At 57.5% G+C, this 22,303-nt stretch overlaps 12 protein-coding genes across 12 annotated transcripts; 5 read left to right on the forward strand and 7 right to left on the reverse strand.

Annotated features, from left to right (window-relative positions):
* Positions 1 to 754: 754 nt before the first annotated feature.
* BJ171DRAFT_488576 (cytochrome P450) lies at positions 755 to 2,436 on the forward strand. The gene has a single exon (XM_053109388.1). It carries the CDS (start codon positions 809 to 811, stop codon positions 2,366 to 2,368), a length of 1,560 nt encoding a protein of 519 aa, XP_052971197.1. The 5' UTR covers positions 755 to 808; the 3' UTR covers positions 2,369 to 2,436.
* Positions 2,437 to 3,410: 974 nt separating this feature from the next.
* Positions 3,411 to 4,986, reverse strand: BJ171DRAFT_471423 (uncharacterized protein; the record flags this gene model as incomplete). The annotated part of the gene is made up of 2 exons (XM_053108608.1): positions 3,411 to 4,683; positions 4,730 to 4,986. 2 exons carry the CDS (start codon positions 4,984 to 4,986, stop codon positions 3,411 to 3,413), a joined length of 1,530 nt encoding a protein of 509 aa, XP_052971198.1.
* Positions 4,987 to 5,724: 738 nt separating this feature from the next.
* BJ171DRAFT_419298 (kinase-like domain-containing protein) lies at positions 5,725 to 6,603 on the forward strand (the record flags this gene model as incomplete). Its single annotated transcript, XM_053107383.1, has 1 exon — positions 5,725 to 6,603. A coding segment is annotated over one exon (879 nt), but the record flags the coding sequence as incomplete, so codon positions are not given.
* A 309-nt stretch (positions 6,604 to 6,912) lies between these two features.
* BJ171DRAFT_488581 (uncharacterized protein) lies at positions 6,913 to 7,796 on the forward strand. The gene has a single exon (XM_053109389.1). The coding sequence runs from the start codon at positions 6,973 to 6,975 to the stop codon at positions 7,645 to 7,647; it is 675 nt and encodes a 224-aa protein (XP_052971200.1). The 5' UTR covers positions 6,913 to 6,972; the 3' UTR covers positions 7,648 to 7,796.
* A 393-nt stretch (positions 7,797 to 8,189) lies between these two features.
* On the forward strand, positions 8,190 to 9,217 carry BJ171DRAFT_595533 (uncharacterized protein; the record flags this gene model as incomplete). The annotated part of the gene is made up of 2 exons (XM_053114611.1): positions 8,190 to 8,450; positions 8,529 to 9,217. A coding segment is annotated over exon 2 (684 nt), but the record flags the coding sequence as incomplete, so codon positions are not given.
* Positions 9,218 to 10,381: 1,164 nt separating this feature from the next.
* On the reverse strand, positions 10,382 to 12,167 carry BJ171DRAFT_488587 (aminotransferase). The gene is made up of 6 exons (XM_053109390.1): positions 11,977 to 12,167; positions 11,707 to 11,823; positions 11,261 to 11,565; positions 11,022 to 11,146; positions 10,648 to 10,928; positions 10,382 to 10,545 (listed from the first exon to the last, which is right to left on the reverse strand). Exons 1-6 carry the CDS (start codon positions 12,086 to 12,088, stop codon positions 10,490 to 10,492), a joined length of 996 nt encoding a protein of 331 aa, XP_052971202.1. The 5' UTR covers positions 12,089 to 12,167; the 3' UTR covers positions 10,382 to 10,489.
* A 140-nt stretch (positions 12,168 to 12,307) lies between these two features.
* On the reverse strand, positions 12,308 to 14,360 carry BJ171DRAFT_488589 (aminotransferase). The gene is made up of 7 exons (XM_053109391.1): positions 14,268 to 14,360; positions 13,993 to 14,112; positions 13,466 to 13,878; positions 13,178 to 13,302; positions 12,746 to 13,026; positions 12,575 to 12,626; positions 12,308 to 12,474 (listed from the first exon to the last, which is right to left on the reverse strand). Exons 1-7 carry the CDS (start codon positions 14,287 to 14,289, stop codon positions 12,351 to 12,353), a joined length of 1,137 nt encoding a protein of 378 aa, XP_052971203.1. The 5' UTR covers positions 14,290 to 14,360; the 3' UTR covers positions 12,308 to 12,350.
* Positions 14,361 to 14,517: 157 nt separating this feature from the next.
* On the forward strand, positions 14,518 to 15,610 carry BJ171DRAFT_488591 (Tim17/Tim22/Tim23/Pmp24 family-domain-containing protein). Its single transcript, XM_053109392.1, has one exon. The coding sequence runs from the start codon at positions 14,580 to 14,582 to the stop codon at positions 15,165 to 15,167; it is 588 nt and encodes a 195-aa protein (XP_052971204.1). The 5' UTR covers positions 14,518 to 14,579; the 3' UTR covers positions 15,168 to 15,610.
* Positions 15,611 to 15,754: 144 nt separating this feature from the next.
* BJ171DRAFT_627332 (uncharacterized protein) lies at positions 15,755 to 17,396 on the reverse strand (the record flags this gene model as incomplete). Its single annotated transcript, XM_053115551.1, has 4 exons — positions 17,047 to 17,396; positions 16,669 to 16,740; positions 16,077 to 16,495; positions 15,755 to 15,895 (listed from the first exon to the last, which is right to left on the reverse strand). Exons 1-4 carry the CDS (start codon positions 17,063 to 17,065, stop codon positions 15,755 to 15,757), a joined length of 651 nt encoding a protein of 216 aa, XP_052971205.1. The 5' UTR covers positions 17,066 to 17,396.
* A 137-nt stretch (positions 17,397 to 17,533) lies between these two features.
* Positions 17,534 to 19,132, reverse strand: BJ171DRAFT_577474 (CTLH/CRA C-terminal to lish motif domain-containing protein; the record flags this gene model as incomplete). The annotated part of the gene is made up of 5 exons (XM_053113813.1): positions 17,534 to 17,620; positions 17,836 to 18,036; positions 18,207 to 18,338; positions 18,540 to 18,735; positions 19,107 to 19,132. 5 exons carry the CDS (start codon positions 19,130 to 19,132, stop codon positions 17,534 to 17,536), a joined length of 642 nt encoding a protein of 213 aa, XP_052971206.1.
* Positions 19,133 to 20,174: 1,042 nt separating this feature from the next.
* BJ171DRAFT_471430 (uncharacterized protein) lies at positions 20,175 to 20,585 on the reverse strand (the record flags this gene model as incomplete). The annotated part of the gene is made up of 1 exon (XM_053108609.1): positions 20,175 to 20,585. One exon carries the CDS (start codon positions 20,583 to 20,585, stop codon positions 20,175 to 20,177), a length of 411 nt encoding a protein of 136 aa, XP_052971207.1.
* A 581-nt stretch (positions 20,586 to 21,166) lies between these two features.
* Positions 21,167 to 22,156, reverse strand: BJ171DRAFT_577476 (uncharacterized protein; the record flags this gene model as incomplete). The annotated part of the gene is made up of 1 exon (XM_053113814.1): positions 21,167 to 22,156. The coding sequence occupies one exon, from the start codon at positions 22,154 to 22,156 to the stop codon at positions 21,167 to 21,169; it is 990 nt and encodes a 329-aa protein (XP_052971208.1).
* Between the last annotated feature and the right edge of the window lie 147 nt (positions 22,157 to 22,303).

Raw genomic sequence — 22,303 nt, forward strand, 5'->3', positions numbered from 1 at the left:
CGGTCGAATCCAGAGCCGCTGAGGAAACAGCCAGCCTGGTAGAACTGTGCCATTGGATGGCCAGAATCGGCTGCCGACTTGAGCCGGTGGATAAATTGCGGTTTTATGGACGAAAACGCACGGTAGTCCACCGCCCGCACCTCGTGAAGCTCGATTTGCAGGACCCTGGCAAGGAGATAGGAGGCAGATGCGTTTCCTTGGTCCGCCAGAGCAACGAGCCAGGACTGGCTGCCAGTGTCTTGGTTCTCGCAGTGTAGCGAGAGCGCAATCGTCTCGCTGGGGGTCAGGCCGATCTGCAGCGATTCGCCAGAGCGACAGAGCTCGGCCTTCTGACACCAGGTGTGGAAACGAGCGAGCTTGAAGCTCAGCAGAGGGCGGACTCGTTTGCAAACTCGGAGGAGGGTCTTGATGGTGTTCAGGTCGAGGGCAAGCTGGAAGCTGTCGTTGCAGCACACGACGGCGAAGATGTCTGGGCTGTGTTCGAGTGAGAGTTGGGCCATGTCGAGAGCGGATGGATGGGCCGGTGGTGGTGGTGGTGGTGGTGTGCAGCGAGGCAGATGGCGATGCGATCGGAATGAACAACCCGACCAGCCAGCCAACCCGATCCATCGCCAATGCCCGCCGCGCCATGATCGATCTGCCCTCCGTTTTGCCGTTTTGCCGCCGTCCCCTTGCTTCCCAAAGCTCAGCCACCCAGCAATTTGCCGTCGATATCCTGGTCCGTTGCCTCGCCACCGAGACAGGCCTTTGGATATATTTGCGAGTGTCGCCGCACTCCCCGCCAACTCAACCCGGTCCAACCTCCAACATGCTTGTCGACACCTCATCGCTGCTCGACTGGAAGCAACTCTCCTCGGCGCTCTCGCAGCAATCTCTGCTGTCGATCGCTGGCACCTCCTCGCTGGTCGCTGCTGCCTATTTTGGTGGCCGCCTCTTCTATCGCCAGTACCTTCGCTTCCACGACGAACCCCCTCTGATCTCTGGCTGGATGCCATTCATGGGCGCCGCCTTGACCTTCAGCACCCTCGGACCCGAGCTGCTCCAGACCCTCCGCAAGACCCACGGCGAGTGCTTCACGCTCTTTGTTGCCGGTCGCCGAATGACCTTTGTGCTGGACCCATTCACCCATCCGACCATCACCAAGAACACCACCGACTTGCGCTTCCGCGACGTTGTCGAAGAAATCGACGACAAGGCCTTCCTGACCCCGCCGCACGCCCTGATCCACATCCACGACGATGTCCACATCCAGTACAAAAAGTTGCTCCACGGCGCTGCACTCGACCAGATGATGGTGTCCTTCACTGACCAGCTCAAGGCCAAGCTGCAGGCCGTTCTCCAGGACCTGCCTCGAGCAACAGGTCCGGATGCGCAGTGGACGCAGCTGCCCGGCTTCTTTGAGTTCTGCCGCAAAATCTTCTTCCATGCCACCACCCGGGCCATCTTTGGTGAAGCCGTCGACCCCACCATCCTTTACGACGGATTTGCAGAGTTTGACCGCAACTTTGCTGCTCTGATGTTTGGCGGGCCCGAGATCTTTGTCCAGCATCTGCGTCGACTGCAGCACCAACTCGCCAGCGACCTCAGGAAGGCCTATGACTCGGAAGACAACACCAACATCAGCCAGATTGCCAAAGCTCGCCACGAGACCTTTTCCCGCTCGCTCTCAACCATCCAGCATGACCAACTGCAGTTTTCGCTGCTGTGGGCCGCTGCTTCGAATACCCTGCTCGCTGCTTCGTGGACTCTGGCGCTGATCGTCAGCAACCCCGAGTGGCACGCCGCCGTCAAGGCCGAGATTGCCGCCGTCCAGCTGAAGCAGTCCCAGAACGGCTCCAATTCCAAAGAGCCCTCGGCCAGCGCAGACGACGCCAAAGCCACCGAGGAGTCGCAGTCGGACTACCCCATTCTCATGGCATGCATCTCCGAGTCCCTGCGGCTCACTGCGATCGGCCTCTTCAACCGCATCGCTGCCAAAGACCAGATCCTGACCATCAAGTCGACCCAGCAGCAGTTCCGCATCCGCAAGGGCGACACCATTGCCTGTGTGCCCTATGCAACCCACAGAGACGCCGAGGTCTATCCCAACCCCAAGAATTTCGATCCCAGTCGCTTCCTAGCCTCCTCCGACACCAAGTTTGTCAAAGACGGCCGTCCCGTGCGCAACAACCTCACTCCCTTTGGTGGCGGCCCGTCCATGTGCCCTGGCCGAGTCTTTGCCCGCCGCGAGATCCAGCACTTTGTCATCCAGTCGCTGCTCCATGCCGACTTTGAGCTGCTGCAGCCCGTGCCCGAATTCGACACCCGTCCTGACTATGCCATCCTGCCGCCGCAGCATGATATTCCCTTCCAGCTCCGTGTGCTCTGAGCCAGTGCGCACAGCAGCTTCGGCCAATTCATAATCCTCATATGAGCTTGAATACACTCTGATGGCCGCAACATTGCCCAGCGATCGACTGTGTGGGCTTGTGAGTGATGATTTCGAGATGCACTTCGCCTCAGCGTCGTGGTCGTCACGATGTGTTGCTCGTATAGAATTAGTTTGGGTCGTATTTGCCCATACCACCCATGAGTTCGACCATTCATTCCTCCACCACCCCAGTTGGTCATGGCGATGATCAACATCTTGAATACTATCTCCAGTGCACTCCAGAAGTGGCTCAGTCGGGATGGGCGATACGAGCGATGCAGTCAATCGAGAAAGAAACGAGACAGGCCTTGGTGAGCAAGCCGTGTGATTGTTTCCTTCCTGGTTGGCAATCTCATTGGTTTCGTTGGCTTGGGGGTGCATGGTCTTGAATACACTCGGTCGATTCCCTGTGTCGATGTGGGAGTGCGGTGCATTCACTCGACTTCTTGACAGTTCCATGGTTTCTCGATATCAAGATACTCTGCGTTCGAGTCGCTTGAATCGCCGTGGCTGGCTGGTGTCTTTCGCTTGCGAGGCGCCATCTGAGCGAGAAAGAGGCGGCGATGGCTGGTTCTGCCCTTGGGCAAGAGTGCGAAAATCGAGTGTGGCGAACGGTCATGGTCAGTGCGCACGGGTGCTGAGAGACAAACATCAATCAATGCTCAATTCGGGTCTTGTTTTGTATTGGATCGTCTCTATGCTTACATAACGAGGATCGATTCGGATGTCGAGTTGTCGCTATCGGATCATCCAATACTTCTCTCGATCGATCAACATCAGCGATGGATATGGAGCAGCATTGTTGTATTGAATGGATTGAATTCCAAAACCACATCACTCGGCCAAAGTCGCTTCATTGGAATCACTCTGCAAGAGTATCGTTTGACATTCTGGTGTCAGGGATGGTGGTAGTATTGTGGTTTGCGTGGCTGCTCTGGCAACAGGTTCGCCGAGGATGGCATGGCTGTTTGGGATGTGGCACTCGAGTCCAATTCGGGGATCAAGGCCATCTGCCGAGACCGTTGAGGCTGTTGATGGCATCTTTGTTTCCTTGGTCGGCAGACTTGCGGTACCAGAAAATGGCGGTGTCGATGTCCTGGGGGACTCCTTCGCCATTCTTGTAGCAGTCGCCGAGCCAACATTGTCCGTACCGATTGCCTCGTTCGGCCGACTTGCGATACCACTCGACTGCCTGGGGTTTGTCCTCGGCGACCCCCGTTCCGTAGTAGAAGCAATAACCGACCCTCCACTGCCCATACGAGTTGCCTTGATCGGCCGACTTGCGGAACCATTCGAATGTCTTCTCTGGGTTCCATATTACTCCTCCGCCGCAACTGTAGCACTCTCCAATCCAGAGCTGGCTGTCGCTGTGACCGTCGATGGCGAGCTGTTCAAAAATGCCCGCCGCCTTCTTCCGGTTCATCGCGGTTCCGAATCCATGGAGCATACAGAGAGCCATCAGATGCTTGCACAGCCAGTCACGATCCGATCCCAGCTGGCACAACTTGAAGAATCTGTAGACTGCTCGTGAGTCGTACGATAGGTTGGTCCACCAAGCAACCAGGCACTCGCCCTCTCCCAGTCTGAACTCATCTGACTTGTTCTCGCAGATGATCTTGACACCCTTCTGTTGGTCGCGCACGGTTCCTCGGCCCAGATAGTGCATCCATCCGACCATGTGTGTGGCAATGGGTTTGATGATCGGGTCGGTGGATTGGGTGCTGACTTCCTGCCATTGGTTGAAGGCATCGATGTCACTTTGCTCGACACCCCGGCCGATGAACGAGAACCATGCTTGCAGGAACACGATGTGGAGACGACCGTCTTCACTGCCCTGATCCGCAGCATTGGAGTACCACCTGATGGCGGAGTCGTAGTCTTGTTCGGCACCTTCGCCACTCTCGTAGCAATCTCCAAGGGCAATTTGGGCCTCAGGAATGCCACCATCTGCAAGACTGCGGTACAATTCGATGGTCTTGGTGCGGTCTCGGTCGACTCCAATTCCGTTGCGATAACACTGGGCCAGGTGGAACTGTGCCATTGTGTGGTTTGTGTTGGCCGCTGATTCGAAGAGGCGGAAGATTTGTTGGTGGATGGCTTGCCGCTCGGACTTGTCAATGCGATCGCTATTGAGATCAATCTGGAGAGTCCGTGCCAGGAAGTACGATGCAAAGGCGTTTCCTTGCTCTGCTTGTTCGACGAGCCAGGATCGGTCGGCTGTGGCTTGTTCATCGCAATGGAGCGAGATGGCGATCTTGTCGCTCGGTGTGAGGCTGATCCACAACCGTCCATCGGGATGACAGAGTCCTGCATTCTGACACCAATTGTGAAAGCGAGGCAGCTTGGAGCTCAGGAGAGGACGGGCTCGCTTGCACACTCGCAGCAGGGTCTTGATGGTTATGATTGAGGGCAAGCTGGAAGCTGTCGTTGCAACAAATAATGGTGAAGATATCTGGGTTGTGTTCGAGTGAGTGCTGGGTGATATCGGGCATCGACGAATCTGTTCTGGCTTCAGCTTGGCTTTGGTGGGTAGGAGATGATGCTGTGGCTGGAGCAGACTCATTCATGCTGGCCATGTTGACAGGGGCAGAAGGCAGCGGGATTGGAGGCAGATGGTGATGGAGATGGACGAGAGTGTGAGAGACGAGTTGTGGCGAAGCAAGCCAACACTGGCAAGCCAAACACTGGCCATCGACAACACACACACACACAAGCCTGGCTCGATCCGATGGTTTGCTGGCTGGATTCGTTGGTGTATAAGCACTGCCACATGCACTGCCACAGACATCGAACATGGAATCGATCATGGAATCGAGCCCGCATTCTCACCGTCCAAGGCAGATGCATCTCACCCACAACACTCTCATATTGGCCATGTGTCTATTCGCAACCCACAGAACATGGCGATCCTGACTGGGAACGAAACCCGCGGCAGTGAAGAATCCATTCCAGACCATGGCCACACCGAGAGCACAGTCCCACGTCGCCCGAAGCAACCAATCCATCTGTCCCTGGGGTCAGTCCAACACTCCAGGAAACGACTTGGCCAGCTCGTTTGTGGCAGAGTATGATAAGATCCGATCACGGCGTGTTCTTCCCAAACGATACAGCGCCTCATTGTCGATTCAACGCACTGGTGATGTGGACCGGTATCCCGTTTGCTCATGTGCACCATATACCGACGGTATCATACCAGCACCGCCCCATTGCAAGTACATATATATATCACTCCTCGCCCAGGTGTCGCCCACTGCTCTGGCTCTCACCATCCCAGATCCTTTGCCATCACCCACTTCCCTCCCGTCACCCACAGTATGTCCAGTAGACCCGTCACCCGTTCCGCTCCCGATCGCCGATCCTGGTACATCTCGCCCAGCGACATCACCGACCGCTCTGCCAACCCCATCGGCCGCGGTGGCTTTGGCGAGGTCTTCACTGGCACATACTTTGGCTCCAAGGTCGCCATCAAGCAGCTCCTCGGCACCTGCAACAGCCGGGTGCTCGCTGACTACAACAACGAAATCGATATCTGGCAGAAGCTCAATCACCCACACATTCTCCCTCTGCTCGGTGCTTGCGACCAGGACGAGGATGGTAACCCGATTCCTCCCTTCATGGTATCGCCGTTCATGCCGAATGGCACACTTTGTGGCCACGTCTCTGATCCCGACGATCCTGTCTCCCTTGACGAGAAGCTCCGTCTGCTCTACCAGGTGGCCTCGGGGATGGCATATCTCCACGGCCGCCGCATCATCCATGGTGATCTCAAGGCCCTGAATATCCTCCTGGATGCCTCATTCAACGCCGTCGTCACCGACTTTGGCCTCTCCCGCACCAAACACACCTCTGCCTCGTTAAACCTGAACAAATCCAGTGGCCCGAACGGCGGAACAGACGGCTATATGGCTCCCGAGATGCTCGACGACGATAGCCCCAGCGGCACGACCATGAAGACCGACGTCTATGCCTTCGCCATCACGATATACGAAGTCCTCAACGATGCCAACCCCGTCTGGACCACGGCAAGCGGCCAGGCAATGAAACCCTTCCAGATCCTGTCGCAGCTGCTCCAGCACAAGCGTCCCAAGCGTCTCGGCGACATCCCCGATGACATCTGGGCCCTCATCGAGCGCTGCTGGGCCCACGATCCTGCCGATCGTCCCTCGTTTCCCGACATCCTTGCTGTCCTCCAGCCATACAACCGACCCGCTGCTCCATCCCAGCCCAACCGCCCCGCTGAGCTCCAGTTCGATGGCATCGACGATGTCGTCCACCTCCCTGCCTCTCTCGTCTCCCGCGCCAAGCAAGGCGATCCCGATGCATGCCTCGAAGTCGCCAAGCTCGTTTCACATGGTCTTCCCGCCCGCCACGAACACTGGAAGCTCGCCGTCCAGCTCTTCAAGGCTGCATCCGACGGCGGCAACCTCGAAGCATCGTTCCAGCTGGCCTGGCTCGCTCTCCTGGGCGAGGGAGTGCCCCAGAACGACCGCAGTGCACTCTGGCATTGGCAGGAAGTCAGCAACAAGTCCACCGACTCGATCATCAAGTCGATTGCCACGCACATGCTTGGATGGATGCACTATCTCGGCCGAGGAACCATGCGCGACGAACAGAAGGGTGTCAAGATCATCCGCGAGAACAAGTCAGATGAGTTCCTCCTTGGAGAGGGCGAGTGCCTGGTTGCTTGGTCGCTCACCTCCTCGGACTCGCCCGCAGCCCAGATGTTCTTTGATTTGTGCCGGCTGGGATCGGACCGAGACTGGCTGTGCAAGCATCTTGCGGCCATGTGTCTGATCCATGGATTCGGAACCATCCAAGACCAGACCAAAGCAGCGGGGATCTTCGAGTCGCTCGCTCGCGAAGGACACAGTCATAGCCAGAATTGGCTGGGTTGGTGCTGCTGGCGGGGATGGGGAGTGCCTGAAAACTATCCAAGTGCATTCGAATGGTTCACCAAGTCGGCCAACCAAGGCAACTCGTATGGGTATCTGGGAGTTGGCTGGTGCTGCTACTACGGAACGGGGGTCGCCGAGGACAAACCCCAGGCAGTCGAGTGGTATCGCAAGTCGGCCGAACGAGGCAATCGGTACGGACAATGTTGGCTCGGCGACCGCTACCAATATGGCCAAGGTGTTGCCAAGGATATCGTCACCGCCATCCTTTGGTATCGCAAGTCGGCGGACCAGGGCGACGAGCTGGCCATCAACGAACTCAAGAAGCTCGGCAGATGGCCTTGATCGACCAAGTTTGCGGCGATCTGGCGTTACATATGCAAGCAGACCGGGAAGGCAAGCAAGCTGGCCATCAACACCCCATTCCGAGCGATACTGAGCTTGGCAGTCGATACCCCCAATACAGTGTGATATCGATGTGATATCGGTTGCTGATTGGAAGCGAATGTCCTCGAAAGTGCATGCCTCGGGATACAATCAAGCGATCCAGGCCAGGTGATTGCCAGGGACGATCCATCCAGGAGAGCGGAGCAGCAGTTTGCCGGCTTTGGGGGGGGGATGAGGCGGGTGGATCACAGTGGATACCACTCGATGTTCCACTCCGGCCTTTTGGGGACACCGACATCGTTAGCTGATTGAAGGATAACTCCTGATGGGGAAACCTCTGGCGCACTCTTGCGCCGCTTCAAGTCCACTCGAGCTCATATGACCAGACAGGACTCGATCCCGTCGCGAACCCAGGGTATCAGGGTATCAGCGCGATCGAATGTCGTGATACAAGGTGCTGAAGCATCAGAGTGTCAGAGTGTCAGGGATCAGGACACCAGGACACCAGGGCACCAGGGTATCAGTGGGCACAAATTTGCTCATCACAGCATCGGCGGAGAGCCATGCCATGATCCGGTCCCTCCTGGTGACGATATAAACTGACCCCGGCCAGTCCAATCGCCGTTCACACCATCTCCACTCCGACGCCAAACACGCAGAGATCATCGCCTTCGAGGTTGGTCCTGGCGACTCTGGATTGAGTCTTTGCTTGTTTCGCGGATGATGGTTGAGCCTCGATCTTGGTGATCCGCCTGGCACCGGTAACTGGGCATTTGTGATACTCGCCAGCACGATTGCTGTGATGACACTGATCTGGATCGATATGACATCCAACGCAGCAGAATGAGAACAATCATCCTTGTCGGCAAGACGGGCCTGGGCAAGACAACTTTTGCCAACTATCTCGCTGGTTCTCAGCTCCAAACTGGCAGCGGCGTCACCAGTGTCACCGCAAACCCCCAACCCATTGTGTTCAAGCACAATGGTGTCCAGCATCGGGTGGTCGACATGCCCGGGTTTTCGGATGTGAGGATCAACAGCAAAGAAGCAATCACAGATGAAGTCATCCATCGATGGATCCTCCAAGAAGTCGTCAATAACGAAGTCGTTGGGATCGTCATGTTTCTGAGCCAGGAAGATGTCCTCGGCGCTCGACTGAGCAAGGAGTTTGTTGCGATATCAGAAATCATGATGACTCGCTTCTCCGGGTTTGAATCCATGTGTTTCTTTGCCATCTCGGGCAAGAATATGATTGGCGGCATGGGCGATTTCATCAAAGCAGCAATGACTGTGGTGACCACGGGAAAGTTGCGAATCATGGGACTGGGTCCCGACAACTGGGCTCGATGCAAGAAGAAAGACTTTGCCCGAGTCAAAGACTGGTGTTTGAAGCGCTTGCAGGCATCCGAGCCCCGCCTCGTCCCAAGAACCACGGTCGACCTCTGCAAGCGGTGCGGACTCAGAGCCGATCCTCTCTTGATCGACGGTCCCTGCCGATACCACCATGAGTCGGGGGAACTCGTCCATGGTGAGAAAACCCATCGTACTCATCCCCAATGCGTCTCCAACACTCATCGAGGCAATTGGAAGTCGACTATGCTCAACATGTGCAAAGGGCCTTGGTCCTGCTGCGGCTCCAAACAACAAGAGAGTGTGTGCACGAAAATGCACTTTCCTTGCTGTGGTCGGGATGAAAAGTCCCAGGGATGTCAAGAGATCTGCAACGATTGCGAAAAGCAAACGAATCAGGAAGGGTGTCAAGGGTCTTGCCAGAACTGCAATCAGTTCATGACCAAACCTGGCTGCGAATCCCATGATGAGCACGACTGGAAAGGCGACATTGTGCCCTTCAAACTTCCGATCGAACACGAAATCATCAACGTACCCGACCTGAGCGAGGATGAAGTTGACGCATTCGTCGATGAGCATCCAAAGTCTGACGATCAGGACTGGTATACATTCTCTGAAAAGATATTCGTTCATATGGCGATTTGGAGGAAGGGTCCAAAATCCCCGGTCGGATCCGAAGATGAAGGTGGAGACTCACAGCTCGTGCTGCATCGTTGATCATTTCCTGTTTCAGCACTTTCCATTCCCATGTTGATCCAGCAGTTGTCAGGGTCCCAAAGCCACTGACATCTCGCACTTGAGCCTGTTGATAGCTTTCCCGCAGTCTTCCAAAGCAGATCGAGACAGTTTGCTCGATCGAATATATTCAGTGCTCCATATTCAGATCCCATCGAGTCCAGCTACTGAGGCTTATCTTCTCGCCGATGGCCTTTTAGTCTCAAGCGCCATCGGGATATGCCCCCCTAGCACAATGACCTCTCTTGAAGAGCTCTCCCCATCCATCCCAGCTCCCCAACAAGCCCAGCTACCACCCCACAGACGCCTTCCACAGATTCCGGTATCTGCAGCCTCACCTAAGCAACACCCCGATCGACTCGTATTCCCGTGTGCTCGATTTCCCTGAGTTGGTCTTTCGTCGAGCTGTCCTTGGTGTTTATTGTCACAGCATGTTAATGCTTGCTGGATGTCGTGCTGCCTCTCGAGCAGACCATTCGAAATAGCACCACAAATGTCAATCTCTTGCCACGTGCTTGATCAAATATCCGAGGGATCAAGAACGATTTGTGCTCTCGCGAGCGTCTCTTTGGCAAGCCCATCCTGGATCTGCTCCAGAGCTTTGCTTGTTGGAACCTCGAAGGGCTCACTAGCGTCCCGGCAGAGGGTTAGAACACTTGCAATGCAACCGAATCTCTCATTCGCAGGAAAATAGCGCAACTGCGTGCTCTCGTTCTCACCTTTCGTCCGGAAAGTCGATGGATGAGACACAAAGTGCTCCTCGCGAAGTACCTGTGGCCAAGGCCAATTAGTACTGCAAGCCATCAGCAGGCCGGAGTCTGGCGTGTCGGCTGTGGACATGCAAAGTCTCGATCGATTCGACTGGGCACTTACTCGATATGAATGCACTCAACCACTCGTGGCGATCCCGGACGTTGGGAAACTCGTAGACCACCGGGATGCCGAGAGATGCACAGACACCTGTGATCATCTTGAGCACAGTGCCAGGAAGAACCGTTGTCAGGGGAGCGGTCTGGAGAACAATTGTGCCAGACGAGTCCTTCTTGAGCACGGCAAAGTTGGACGAGAGGCCCTCGTAGATGTTATTTTGTGAATCGATCAGGAGCACTTCGTGAACGCCAGGGGCTTTGCTGCTCTCGAGATGGGCACGGTCGCTGGAAAGGTCGTGCGGATGAGTGAGATTACTGCGGGCTAGCACCGGTCCGCCCCCTGCTTCAGCATGTACAATTGCAGTCGCATGCACTTACAGTACCCACTGAGAGTCCTTTACCGATGCCGTTTTCCTCGGCATGCCGTAAACGGCAACTCGACAGCTCGATAGCGAGAGCTGGGGAAGCTTCTCGCAATGCGACCTGATCTCGATCTTGCCGGCCTATGAAGCAGGTTGTGGCGGTGAACAATAGGATGAGTGGGACGAGTGTGTTGTGCTGAACTAAAGGACCCAAAGCCCATGCTGCCTTGGACAGGCAAACTGGGAGAAACTGACCGGGCTATAGGTGATTAGGGCAGTGATCTTGGCTTCGCCCAAGTTTGATTCTCCAGAGTCACGGACCAGTCGGTAGTAGTGAGCCATGGACTGCCGGATGACGGGAGCGATCCAAGTCGAGTTATGCTCAGGGTTTCGCATCAGCCCGAGCGTCTTGGATACGGGAGGTGTCGCCTCTGCCGGGGCTGCATCCGCGGACTCAAACGGGAGCTGCATTCCCTGCAGCGACGTCGCCAGACGGGCCAAGTGGGCAGAAAGATCCATGATGGCATATGAGTTGACCGATCGAGCGGTTGTGTAAACGCCTGCGGCAGCGGCATGAAAGCAACCGAGTGAGTCGGGACGGGCCGTTTGGTTCAAGTTGGCCAAGGCCAAGAGACTGACGAAGACGGACGGAAGGAATAGATGGATAAAGGGCTCGGCGCTCCTCTGGCCCAGCGGCTTACCCCTCGGGCTCTGCAGCAAAAAGTCCTTTGCATTGACAATCGAGGGTTTGCTGGATACGGCGGCTGGCTCGAAGGGACGAGCGACGACACTGTCGTCAAGAACCAGCCTGGACTCGGCTGGATCGATGCAGAGCCGAGGGACAGATCCATGGGCGAATGTTTAGCTTTGCCTCACGAAATCAAAGCGACCATCGACAAAGGATGGGGTCGCAGCGGGTGCAGGGCCTCGAAGTGGGCTCGGAGCAAACGGATCCAAGCAGCCTGGCAAACCTGCGATGAAGGTGGACATGGGTCTGTGTCGAGCGCCGAGTAGGACGAGCCGACAACGGGAGGATCCGAGGAAGCAATGAAGGGTCAGATGTGGGCAGAGAGGCGGGCTCATAGCAAGTCCATGAAGATGGCCGCTCGAAAGCGGATCAGGCAGGGCTTGGGCCGCCCATCGGCAAAACACAGCGCAAGACCGATCCCGACCAGGAGCAGCACCCTGGCGCATCCATTCGCGGATAAACAGGCAGTGCCAGCTGCCAGAGCACATCAGTCGAGCATGGCGGGCCAGCGGGAGGACCTGGATCGGTCAATCCAGAACCACAGCGAGAGCCAGTTGTGAAAGAGCGATGACCATTAAAAGTGTATTCGTCGTCGGACTACTGCTCAGCTGCTAACTCGGCAGCTTGGAGCACCAGGTGTGCCCGCCGAACGGCTTCGAGCTCCAGTTCCTGCTGGATCCGATGCAGGATACTGCATTCGCTGGGCAGATCAAACACTTGGCTGGAAGAGCGGGGGCGGAAAAATGCCACCAAGAAGCGTTAGTCGGACATCTGACAGCTGAATCGAGACCGGGGGACCAGCGGGGAGCAAGGGTACTTACTTGCTCGCTGGGTCAGCAATCCTGGATATCTTGAAGGCTCCACGGGTTGTGCCTGGACGAGTACATGGGTCAGTCGGTTGAGTGCGGTCGGCCACATTGCTGTCGAGGTAAATCGAGCTATGCAGCGACATGGGTTTGTGGCCAGGATGCCAAGATCCTGTGGATACATACTCGTAAGGAATGCCGCTAGCCACGACGCTCGCTCGCTTAGCTTGGGAAACTCAAAGAGAACTGGAACTCCCAGCATCGAACACACATGGATGACCATGCCCAGGACGGTCCCCGAAAGCACATGGGAGAGCGGTGCCGTCTGCAGTACGGCTTGGCCCGATGGGTCGCGCTTGATGACGCAAAAGTTGGATATCAGGCCCTCGTAGATCTGGCCGTGCGGATCGACCAGTAAGGCCTCGGTATTTCCCGACTGGATGGCTTTCTCCAGATGGCCTCGGTCGCTGGAGACATAATGTTGCGGCGTCGCAGTGAGAGACAGCCTAGCCAAGCACGAATCGATGCCACACACCCGATCGATGCCAAATCTGTGCGCAGAGTCGAATTGCTTGTACGAATCAAAGTCGCTCGAGAGTCAGGGGAGAGACGACCTACATGACCCATTTCGAGTCCTTGACCGATGGCGAACGCCGAGGCAGCCCAAGGACACAGACTTGACAGTCGCGGGTCTGAGGCTGAACGAGTCTGTCACAGTGAGCAGTAATCCGAACCGTACCATGCTGTGGTTGGAGACATTGGCGAGAGTTGTGAGAGACAGGACATGAGAAGTAGGGGGGCGAGTGCGCATCGCCCCGATATATGCCCAGGCCGATGTTCTCGGGCAACGTGGAGCCAAGGATCTTGGCATCATCCAGAGCTCGACTGAGACAAGGGCCCACGAACCTGGTCGCAGGTGATGAGGATGGTGACCTTGCAGTCTCCAAGGGCAGTTTGACCGTGCTCTGTGAGCATGCGGTAGTATTGCAGCATCGACTCCTTCCAGACTGGCAAAATGATCTCGGCACTCCGGGCGGGATCTCGAAGCAGCTCGAGCACCGGAATAGTCCGGACTCTCGGTTTGGAAAGGGCAGGCTCGGCAAGGGCATGGCAGATCCGTTGCTGGCTCTCGGAGGCCGCTTCATGCACTATCGATGTGCGTTGCCCCAGAACGAGCGTCGAGTCGGGAGAGTTCTGGCTTGATTCTGATGCTTCATAGTCGAATGTTGTGTTCTGGACAGCCAAAGTGAGCCTCTGGATGTGAGCTGGCAAGTCCATGATGGAAAAGGTGTTGACGGACCTTGCGGCGGTGTAGACTCCTGCAGGACAGAGGAGTGGACGTTCGAATACAATCAAAAGCCGAGACTAGGATTGTGGACGACATGGGTGGAGGAATCACCAAGCGCCAGCAGGGACGAACCGTCTCGACTCACCTCGAGTGTTATCGAGGAGGAATCCCTTTGCCGAAGCGTCACATCGCGAAACTCGGAATGCTGGCGAGGGACACGGCACCGGAATGGGATCGGCGACTCCAATATCAAGGGTCACGACGACTGGGTTGATAACGACAAGATGAGCATGTGGGCAGCACAGATGGATATGGCTCATATGCCTGCGAGTCGGCCGGACACATCACAGTTTCGCGCCATGGTGTATCGAGGGTTGCCATGGTGCGTTGCGTGGTGCTGTGCTATGTGCGAAGCGATACCTGCTTTCGGGGCGACGTTCATGGTGATGGATCGAGAGCAGCCGAAATCGTCTCGCCAGCTTGGGCCACAAGGCAGCAGGCAGAAGCCGGGCGGGATGCGCAGCACGCTAATGAATTCATTTGCGCCGTGGCAGCAGCAGCAGCACAGAAGCGCAAGCGCAAGCGCAGCCGCCCGAAGAAAAAACGCCGTGCGCTGGCTCGTTCGTCTCCCATCGATCCATCTGCGTCATCCCCCGCTCATCAAGCTGATCATCAAGCCGATCATCAAGCCGATCATCAAGCCGATCATTAATCCACCATCAATCCACCATCATGACTGGACGTGATACCACCCGCGATCCCTGCCCCTACTCGATCGTCAGTGACTTTGGCGTCGGATTCGCCCTCGGCGTCGTCCTGGCCGCTCCCTGGCACGCCTTCAAGGGATACCGCAACTCACCCCGCGGCGAGCGTTTCTCGGGTGCCCTCACAGCCATCAAGGCCCAGGTCCCCGTGCGAGGCGGCAACTTTGCGGCCTGGTCTGGCCTGTTCAACGCCTCAGACTGCACGCTGCAGTACATTCGCGGAAAGGAAGATCCCTGGAATGCCATCATGGCCGGCGCTGCCACCGGCGGCATGCTCGCCATCCGCAGCGGCCCCAAGGCCATCGCCATCAGCGCCACAATGGGCGGCATTATCCTGGCTGTCATGGAAGGCGTCGGCATCATGATGGGCAAGATGATGGGCGGCGACGACCAGTACAAGAACGTTGCCCCCATCGTTCCCACGGACGCCCAGGCCCCTCCTCCCGCCCAGTCGGCACCACAGCAGCCCCAGGCTCCCCAGCCCGATGCCTTCGCACCCGATGCCCCCTCTGCCGCCCCGCAGCCGCTACCCAAGAGCCGGTTTGGATTCGCCTAAGGGCTTTGACTGTCCCCGAGGATGGCCAGCCAAACACCTCCCCACATCTTACTCTGCACTTGCTCGGTCGCCTCTCCCTAATATGGCCACCATCGTCCCGCCCCCTCCCTCTCTTCCTCTGGCTGTCGATAGCCAGCTCTCTCGCGATGCTTCACTCTCTCTGGCTTACGTGGCCGCCTGGTCTCTGCGACCGCATCCATCATCGCCCTGCATTTATCGCCTCACTTTTCTCTTGCTGCGCCCTTGCTCATCCCAACCCGCAGGTGTGCTCTTTGCATGGCTCCCGATCCCGTATCGCACCACCACTCCTGCTCCGTCCTGCTATGGCATGCCAGACCATGCACTTGATATGCCGCACCACAGTGGATAGAATTATAGCACCCCCCCCCGGCTCACCGGACTGTACAGCTCTTCCAAGAATACCGGAAATGTTCCATCCTTTCTTTTGAGGCGATGTTCTGCCCCTGCTGGAGAGCGACGATGACACAGGCCACGGCATGGCGGGATTTGGTCACCATCCCATACCCCCAGGGTGCGCTCGTGTCGCTCCACCATGTCAGATTGCTTTTATTTTCCAAGCATGAACTCTATTTCGGGGCCACGACCTGTGCCGTTCCTGTCGGTGCCGGGGCCGGCACTCCAGTCAGCTCAGGGATGGGATACATCGAAGCAAACTGCTCTAGATGCTGGCGGTCGCCAGATGGCGCCGGATTGTACTTGTAGAGGAACTGCCGTGCGAGTCGATGTGGGCAGCGATCAGTAGCCAGCGGCGTCCAGCAGATTCGATGGGCCGCAGCATCCACGACACACAGGATCGACGGAAGCAGCATGGGAATCGAGCAGCCGGGTCAGTGACGCCGATTCCTTATCGGGCCTGGGGATGGACATGGGTGATGCAGCTCCACTTACCACTCCAAGCCACTGCAGCGGATCCAGCTCCTCGTCCAGCCCGCCGTCCTTCTTCTTGACGGTCTTGAGAAGCCTCTCGATGCCCTGGAAGAGCGTGGGAAACACATGGGTTTCGAGATAGGCAGCCGCATCTTCCTGATATTCATCGACGGGGTAGTTGGCCGAGGCCACCCCGGCGGTCGATCGCAGCAGGCCCGACTGGACACTCTGGCCCCCATTGTTGACGAGCAGCTTGGAGCCTGAGTGCCCTCGCGACTGGGATGCGCTCTGGCTTGAGCTTGACCGCCCTTGAGGGTCTTCCTGCTCAGCGTCCTGGGGCGCATCTTCATCTTCATCGTCATCGGGAGCAGCGGGACCGCTGTCGGCGAGTAGCCGCTGGCTTGTCGACTGGTTCGTGGATAGACGTGCTAATGCTAGTTCTGTCGGACAGCACAAACACGGCGATGGGGCGATGAGCATCGACGGGACAGGTTCATCGAGTCGATGCGCCCAACCATCCATCCAGCTCCTTCGCGTATCCACCGAGTCGATATGCGACGCACGCATCACACACATTGCACACATTGCCCTGAGCGCCAGAACCGAGGCTGACCTTCTTCGAGATAACGGTCGCGATCGATCTCCAAGTCGTTGATTTGATCGAGATCCATTCCAAAGCCGATGGCTGAACAAACGCGTGGGAAAGTTGTCGGGATTGAAGATTTGCCAAGGGGAGTGAAGCGAGCCAGAGGATCGACAATGACCGGAGCGGCGGGAAAGGCAAACGAGGGTATAGCGAGTAAATAGAATGACGTCGAGGAAGAGCAAGCCGGGGCGATGCTGGCGAGTGTCGGCTGGCCGCTTGGGATGACGACAACAGCAGTGACGACGACACCAACGACAGCAACGACGACCCCAATTAATCCGTCTTGTGCGCATGTCATGCAACTCCTCCCCTCGTCGGCGAGGATCCGCGGAGCGTTGGCCGTACCAATAGTCTCGGTTATCATCGATTGGTGCCTGCGTGGGGGCTCTGGAAACAGGCAAACCCTGCTGGCGGTATCCAGGAAATTGACCGCGACGGCAGGACAGATTATTCACTGGGAGAGGAGTGCCCTGGATATCGAGCAAAGCAGAAATTGGGTTGCATTCCAGCGATCTTGCCTCATTGGCCATCGTCAGTCCGGTGAGGCAAGTGGCGCCAAAAGTCGGCGCCTGTCACTTCTTAGGATGCATCGATTATTCGGGATGATGCTATGCCCACAAGAAACGAGCGCTTCCCGCCACCTCCAAGGCGACCTGGATCTGCCCAACGACACTGCAATATCTCTATTCCGCTCCAGAGCAAAAGTCCAGAGCGTTTGCAGATCGCAGACATTCCACAATACAGCTAGGACGCACTGTGGTGATGAATTGCAAAAACATGGCACTGGGAGAAGAGGAAATGATACGGAGGGTGGCAGCAGCACATGGATGCTTCATTGCGCAGACGGCACAGGATCCTCCAGCTTGGCGGTGACAAAATCCCTCACTTTGGGAAAGACCGCCTTTTCCTCGAGTTGGGTCTGCATGGAGCGAGAAGCCGGACGGCACAGGGGAGTCGGATGTCGATGTCGATGTCGATGTCGATGTTGGTGCAGACGCAGACCAAGGAACCAATGTGCGATAGATGTTAAAGGTGAGTCTCAGCGACAGCCTCACTCCACCAACAGACCCACTCCACCGACATCAAGCCCAGCTCCCATCCCGGTCGGCGGCAGACCCGGAGCGGCACCCCCACCTGAGCCCAAACTAGCATCTTCAGTAACGACGGGAGCTTGGGGTCCTTCTCTTGGCACTGGGCCGTGAGAATGGCCGAGTTCAGCTCGTTGGCGGTCCTTTGTCGCTGCGTATTGTCGAGCAGGTCGCCGACCGGCGATGAAGATGTGTCTTCAAAGGCAAAGAGGGCCATGGTCCGCTCGAGCTCCTCCAGAAACTCGGGCTGGGGCGAACGCAGCGCGCGGCAGTATGGAATTGAGCCAGGGGGCATAGTAAGAGAAACCATACAAAGAGCAAGGCCGTGTCAGCGTCCATCGTGAGCCGTCCGAAGCAGGGTCGATGGCGTTGCCCAGCGACTGCCGATGGAGCAAAGGGACTCCTGGGAAGTATTACGTTTTCCTCGCCGCGTGGGGCCAGTTCCTCCTGAGCAAACTCCAGGGCTTGCTCCGTGTTCCCAGAGCGGATCAGCTCGATGAACTTTTGCTGCTGGAGATGGAAAAATAGCTTTGGGTTGGAGTCCAGGATCTGGAAGCGATGAGAGGGCACAGAGAGCAGGTTTTGATAGCAAGCCGGGACAGCTTGCTGGTCAGTCCAGCGGGCTACTGCCTCTATCAATGACGTCGACAGACCGCATGCACATCTCGTCCAATCCTTTTGTCCAACACCATCACCACCACCACCACCAGAGCCCCGATTCACTCCGCCCCTGCATTCACACAGGCACACCTCTGGATCCAGGTCGTTGACACGTTCGATAGCCTCGTCAACGTTTCCGATATGAAGGGCGTTGCGGATATACATGCGGTCTTCGATCGACGACAGATCGACATTGGGCTCGATGCCCGTCTCGAAGTGAAACTTTTCGGCAGCGTCCTTGTACCCTTCGATGACCAGGTAGTTCATGATCAGCTTGTTGATGTCGCTGTCGCGAGATTGGCGAGGACACACACATTCCGGGTGTTATCGTCGGCGGTGCGTATTGGCGAGGCGATGGCCAAAGTTGTCGGTCGGCGCCAGCAGGATTGAGGAGCCGCACGACCCGGATCGGGCGTGAGCGAGTCGAGTGCAGGCGAATAGTCGTTGCGTCAGAGTGATTTCAACCAGAGCAAGATTGTTTGCACCAAGGCGGAGGTTTGGAGGGGAGCCATCAGTTAAACAACGATGTGCAGAGAGAGAGAGAGAGCAAGTCGAGTCATCCAAGTCTCTGAAGAGGACAGCGCCAGTTTCGCTTCCACCCTCCCGGCGATTGCAATCTTCCCGGCTCGACTGTCAGTGAGGGGTGACGGGCATTACGTTTTGTTGATCTGAACCTCGGACATTTTTCGCTCCCACTCATCCTTGGAGTAGAACTGCGGGAATCGAGTCCGCCAGAAAGCGGGCAAGAAAGAACCAGAGAAGAGCCCAAACGTAGATACCATCAGACCCAAGCACCATCGGAGATGCAGCAGGATGCGGGACGATGCGAAACTGGTCAAGACGAAACGACCACGACGCTTGACCAGACACGGATCGTATCATTTTGGACATTCTCCTCCCTCTCGCACAGCCGGCCCGTCGGACATGCGGGCGGCGGTATCGCCATAGCCCGAAAGGTGCCAGTGTCGGTCCATTCACAGTGCCGGAAGCTGGGATAGCAGACATGCTCCGCGGGACTGTTGGAGCGACGAGCACTCGTTGTGGGTGGGGGAGACTGACGAAACTCACCTTCTTGGCTTGTGGGGGCTGAGAGCCGGTGGATGCCTGTCGGTGCAGATAGAAATCGTTCGTGAAGAAGCGAGCATGGGAGCCGTTCCGCCGCGCACGAAGAGACCAGAGGACGCCCCGTTAGTATTCGACTGCGACTCATCCGAGCAGTCTTTCGCGGGAACAGACGGCCGGAATCGACCATGACGCCCATGCTGCGGGCCCCTTATCGCTGTCCCGGCCGAGGTGCACTCAACCGTACCATGATGATAATGACGACTGTGGTAGTGACGAGGGCTGGGTTCGAAGCAGATAGGTCGGGCGGCAGCGGCGGCAGATGGGGAGCAGGCGGCCGTCGTCGCGGAAGCAATCGTGAATGGGTAGCGGGTTTTATATATTGAGAACTCGGCGGACCGGAAGGAGCTGGAAACGGGCACCGGACGGAATGTAACGCAGAAGCCGCGAGGACAGGGCCGCCACGCAGACGGGATCGGCAGAGACGCAGAGAGAAGGCGATGGGAGGGAACCAGGAAAGGAGCAGGGCAAAGGCGACGGGGCCGGCACAAGAAGCGCTCTCGGCCAGGGAGGGCCCTGTCGGGCATGGCCCTGGCGGACTTTGAGGAACGGCCTCATCGGCCCAGCGGCTCGCCTCTGCTGCGGGCTGCGGGCTGCGGGCTGCTACATGCCTCCGGGGCCGTAGAAGACGACCGCTCGTTGGACTCGGCGGTCGGGACGCAGGGCCATAACCTCGGCAGCGACGGCACCGGTCTCGCGCTTGTAGACAACGGCGATCTGGCTGCATCCGTCCGGGGCCGTTCCGCTCAGCAGCACCTGGATCAGCTCCAGGCGCAGATTCGAGACATTTTTGAGGGCCAGGCCAAAGTATCGTCGCAGCGCATCGACGCCGATGAGGGTTCCGGAGGCATCGCCGTATTCGCCCTGGGTGGCCTGGTGGACCTGGGCGACCCGCGGCGAGCTGAACTCGATGGTTGCGGCGTAGTGGTCCATCAGGACGTCCAGTTGGCGGTCGTTGAAGGCCGAGATCCACTCCTCGGCCATAGCCAGGGCATCTTGGTAGTTGATCGACATGGTCGAAAGCAAGGTCCGGAAGGCGGGTAGAGGACTGGGACACCGCTGCGAGCAGGCCGCATTTATGCGCAGGGAATCGCCTATTCTCTGGCGGTTCTGGCTCAAGGGCGGCAAGGCCAACCGTATCCTGCCGTCCGGCCTGACCTGGGCTCAGAGCCCCACGCACCATTCACCCGAGACGAGGCAGATCATGCTGGAAGTGCGGATGCACCATGGGTTTGTGCTACGCTTGGATCCGCACATGGATCTATCTATCTGCACATGGATATGCGGTGCAGGGCTCTGGGCGAGATATGTGCGTTTCGGAACAGATCTGGCCACGGTATCTTGATCGAAGCAAGTTGTGTATTCTCGCATCTGGGACATCATCGCTGCGAGCAAAGCAGCACAGGAAACAAGCATCATCGAAGGAAGCGACACAGCACAGGTCGACGCACAGGCGAGTCGAAGCCCAATACGATAATAGAGGATGGAGTGAAATGATGCGGACATGCAAGGGGAGGGGAGTTGGCTGCAGATGGACAGACATGGCTCGGCTCGGCTCGGCTCGGCTCGGCTCGGCTCGGCTCGGCCCAGTCCGCTCAAGAGACCAGCTTGCGGTTGATGAGTTCGCCAAGCTTCTGGTTCATGAGCTTGTTGATCTGCGGCTGGAAATGCACATTGTCGTGGTCGTTGAACACGGCGCTGTTGTTGGCGTTGTAGAGGTCCATCAGCATCCGCCAGGTGGGCATCACAACGACCTTGCTGGATTTGAAGATCTCAAAGAGCGGATAGTCCTTATTTTCGGCATACTTGCCGTCCCGCGAGGGTGTCGTCTGCTTCCAGATCAAGAGCGAGTCGCTGTGGTTCGAGTGCTGGGCAAAGGCCGTCGCCCACTTGACGTAGCTCGAGTTGTGGATGCCCAGGTTCAGGACGATGACGCTCTGGCCGTAGGTCTGGTCGATGTGGTTCAGCAGCGCCGGGATGGTATAGCACCAGTCGAGCGGAGCGTCAAAGTACGGCGACTGTTCCTCGGGATGGAGCCGGCCCTTGGTGTGGCAGACGCCCGGATGGTCGTCGTACGCCTGGTAGAAGGCAATGTTGTGATAGGGCGTCGTGAAGTACCGGTTCTCGATGTACTCGACGGTCTTTCTCCAGTCCCAGGTTCCGTTGCGGTAGCAGTCGCAGACCTCGTTTCCCTTGAGGAGGGCATTGGTGCCGCGCATGAAGCGCTCCCAGTTACCCCACTCTCGATCGATGCGCTTGGTGGTTGCGTTGAAGCTGGGCTCCTCGAACTGCCAGTGGCCGTAGGTCAGGCGATAGGCCAGCGACAGGTACTGGAACCGGGTAACCGAGTCGCCGATGAAGATGAGCGGCCGCCTGGTGGTCCACTCGAGCTCCAGCTCAAAGACAGCCGAGCCCGAGACCTTCTTCCGGGGATTCATCATCCACAACGAAGTGAAGACGGCCGACAGCGCCAGAGCCACCAAGAAGTAGCGCACAGCCTCGGCGACTTTCGACTGATGTTGCTCGGAGCGAGCGGCATCGGTTTTGGCGAGCTTGAACTGCGGCAGAGAGGGATCGCTGCTCATGTCGGGGAAGGGATTGGAGGGAGATGACGATGGCGACGGCGACGGCGATCGAATGCGGCTGAGTCTGGGGCCAGCAGGAGAATGTGGACGATCAGCACAGGGCCGGCGGTCGGGCAGGATCCAGAGAGGAAACGGAGGAGCGGGGGC

Source organism: Polychytrium aggregatum (assembly GCF_025602895.1).
Source record: "Polychytrium aggregatum strain JEL109 chromosome Unknown BJ171scaffold_3, whole genome shotgun sequence".
NCBI classification, from domain to species: Eukaryota; Fungi; Chytridiomycota; class Chytridiomycetes; order Polychytriales; genus Polychytrium; species Polychytrium aggregatum.

What these genes read in the sequence shown, in the direction of transcription:
- BJ171DRAFT_488576 (XM_053109388.1), top strand. Translation starts at nt 809, where the DNA reads ATGCTTGTCGACACCTCATCGCTGCTCGACTGGAAGCAACTCTCCTCG.
- BJ171DRAFT_488581 (XM_053109389.1), top strand. Translation starts at nt 6,973, where the DNA reads ATGCTTGGATGGATGCACTATCTCGGCCGAGGAACCATGCGCGACGAA.
- BJ171DRAFT_488587 (XM_053109390.1), bottom strand. Translation starts at nt 12,088, where the DNA reads ATGAGCCCGCCTCTCTGCCCACATCTGACCCTTCATTGCTTCCTCGGA. An exon ending in AAGGACTCTCAGTGGGTACT is followed by an intron (nt 10,929 to 11,021) that starts GTAAGTGCATGC and finishes CGACCTTTCCAG; the next exon opens with CGACCGTGCCCATCTCGAGA. An exon ending in GTTGAGTGCATTCATATCGA is followed by an intron (nt 10,546 to 10,647) that starts GTAAGTGCCCAG and finishes CCTTGGCCACAG; the next exon opens with GTACTTCGCGAGGAGCACTT.
- BJ171DRAFT_488589 (XM_053109391.1), bottom strand. Translation starts at nt 14,289, where the DNA reads ATGAACGTCGCCCCGAAAGCAG. An exon ending in CCTCCTCGATAACACTCGAG is followed by an intron (nt 13,879 to 13,992) that starts GTGAGTCGAGAC and finishes TCTGTCCTGCAG; the next exon opens with GAGTCTACACCGCCGCAAGG. An exon ending in GCTAGCGGCATTCCTTACGA is followed by an intron (nt 12,627 to 12,745) that starts GTATGTATCCAC and finishes GTACTCGTCCAG; the next exon opens with GCACAACCCGTGGAGCCTTC.
- BJ171DRAFT_488591 (XM_053109392.1), top strand. Translation starts at nt 14,580, where the DNA reads ATGACTGGACGTGATACCACCCGCGATCCCTGCCCCTACTCGATCGTC.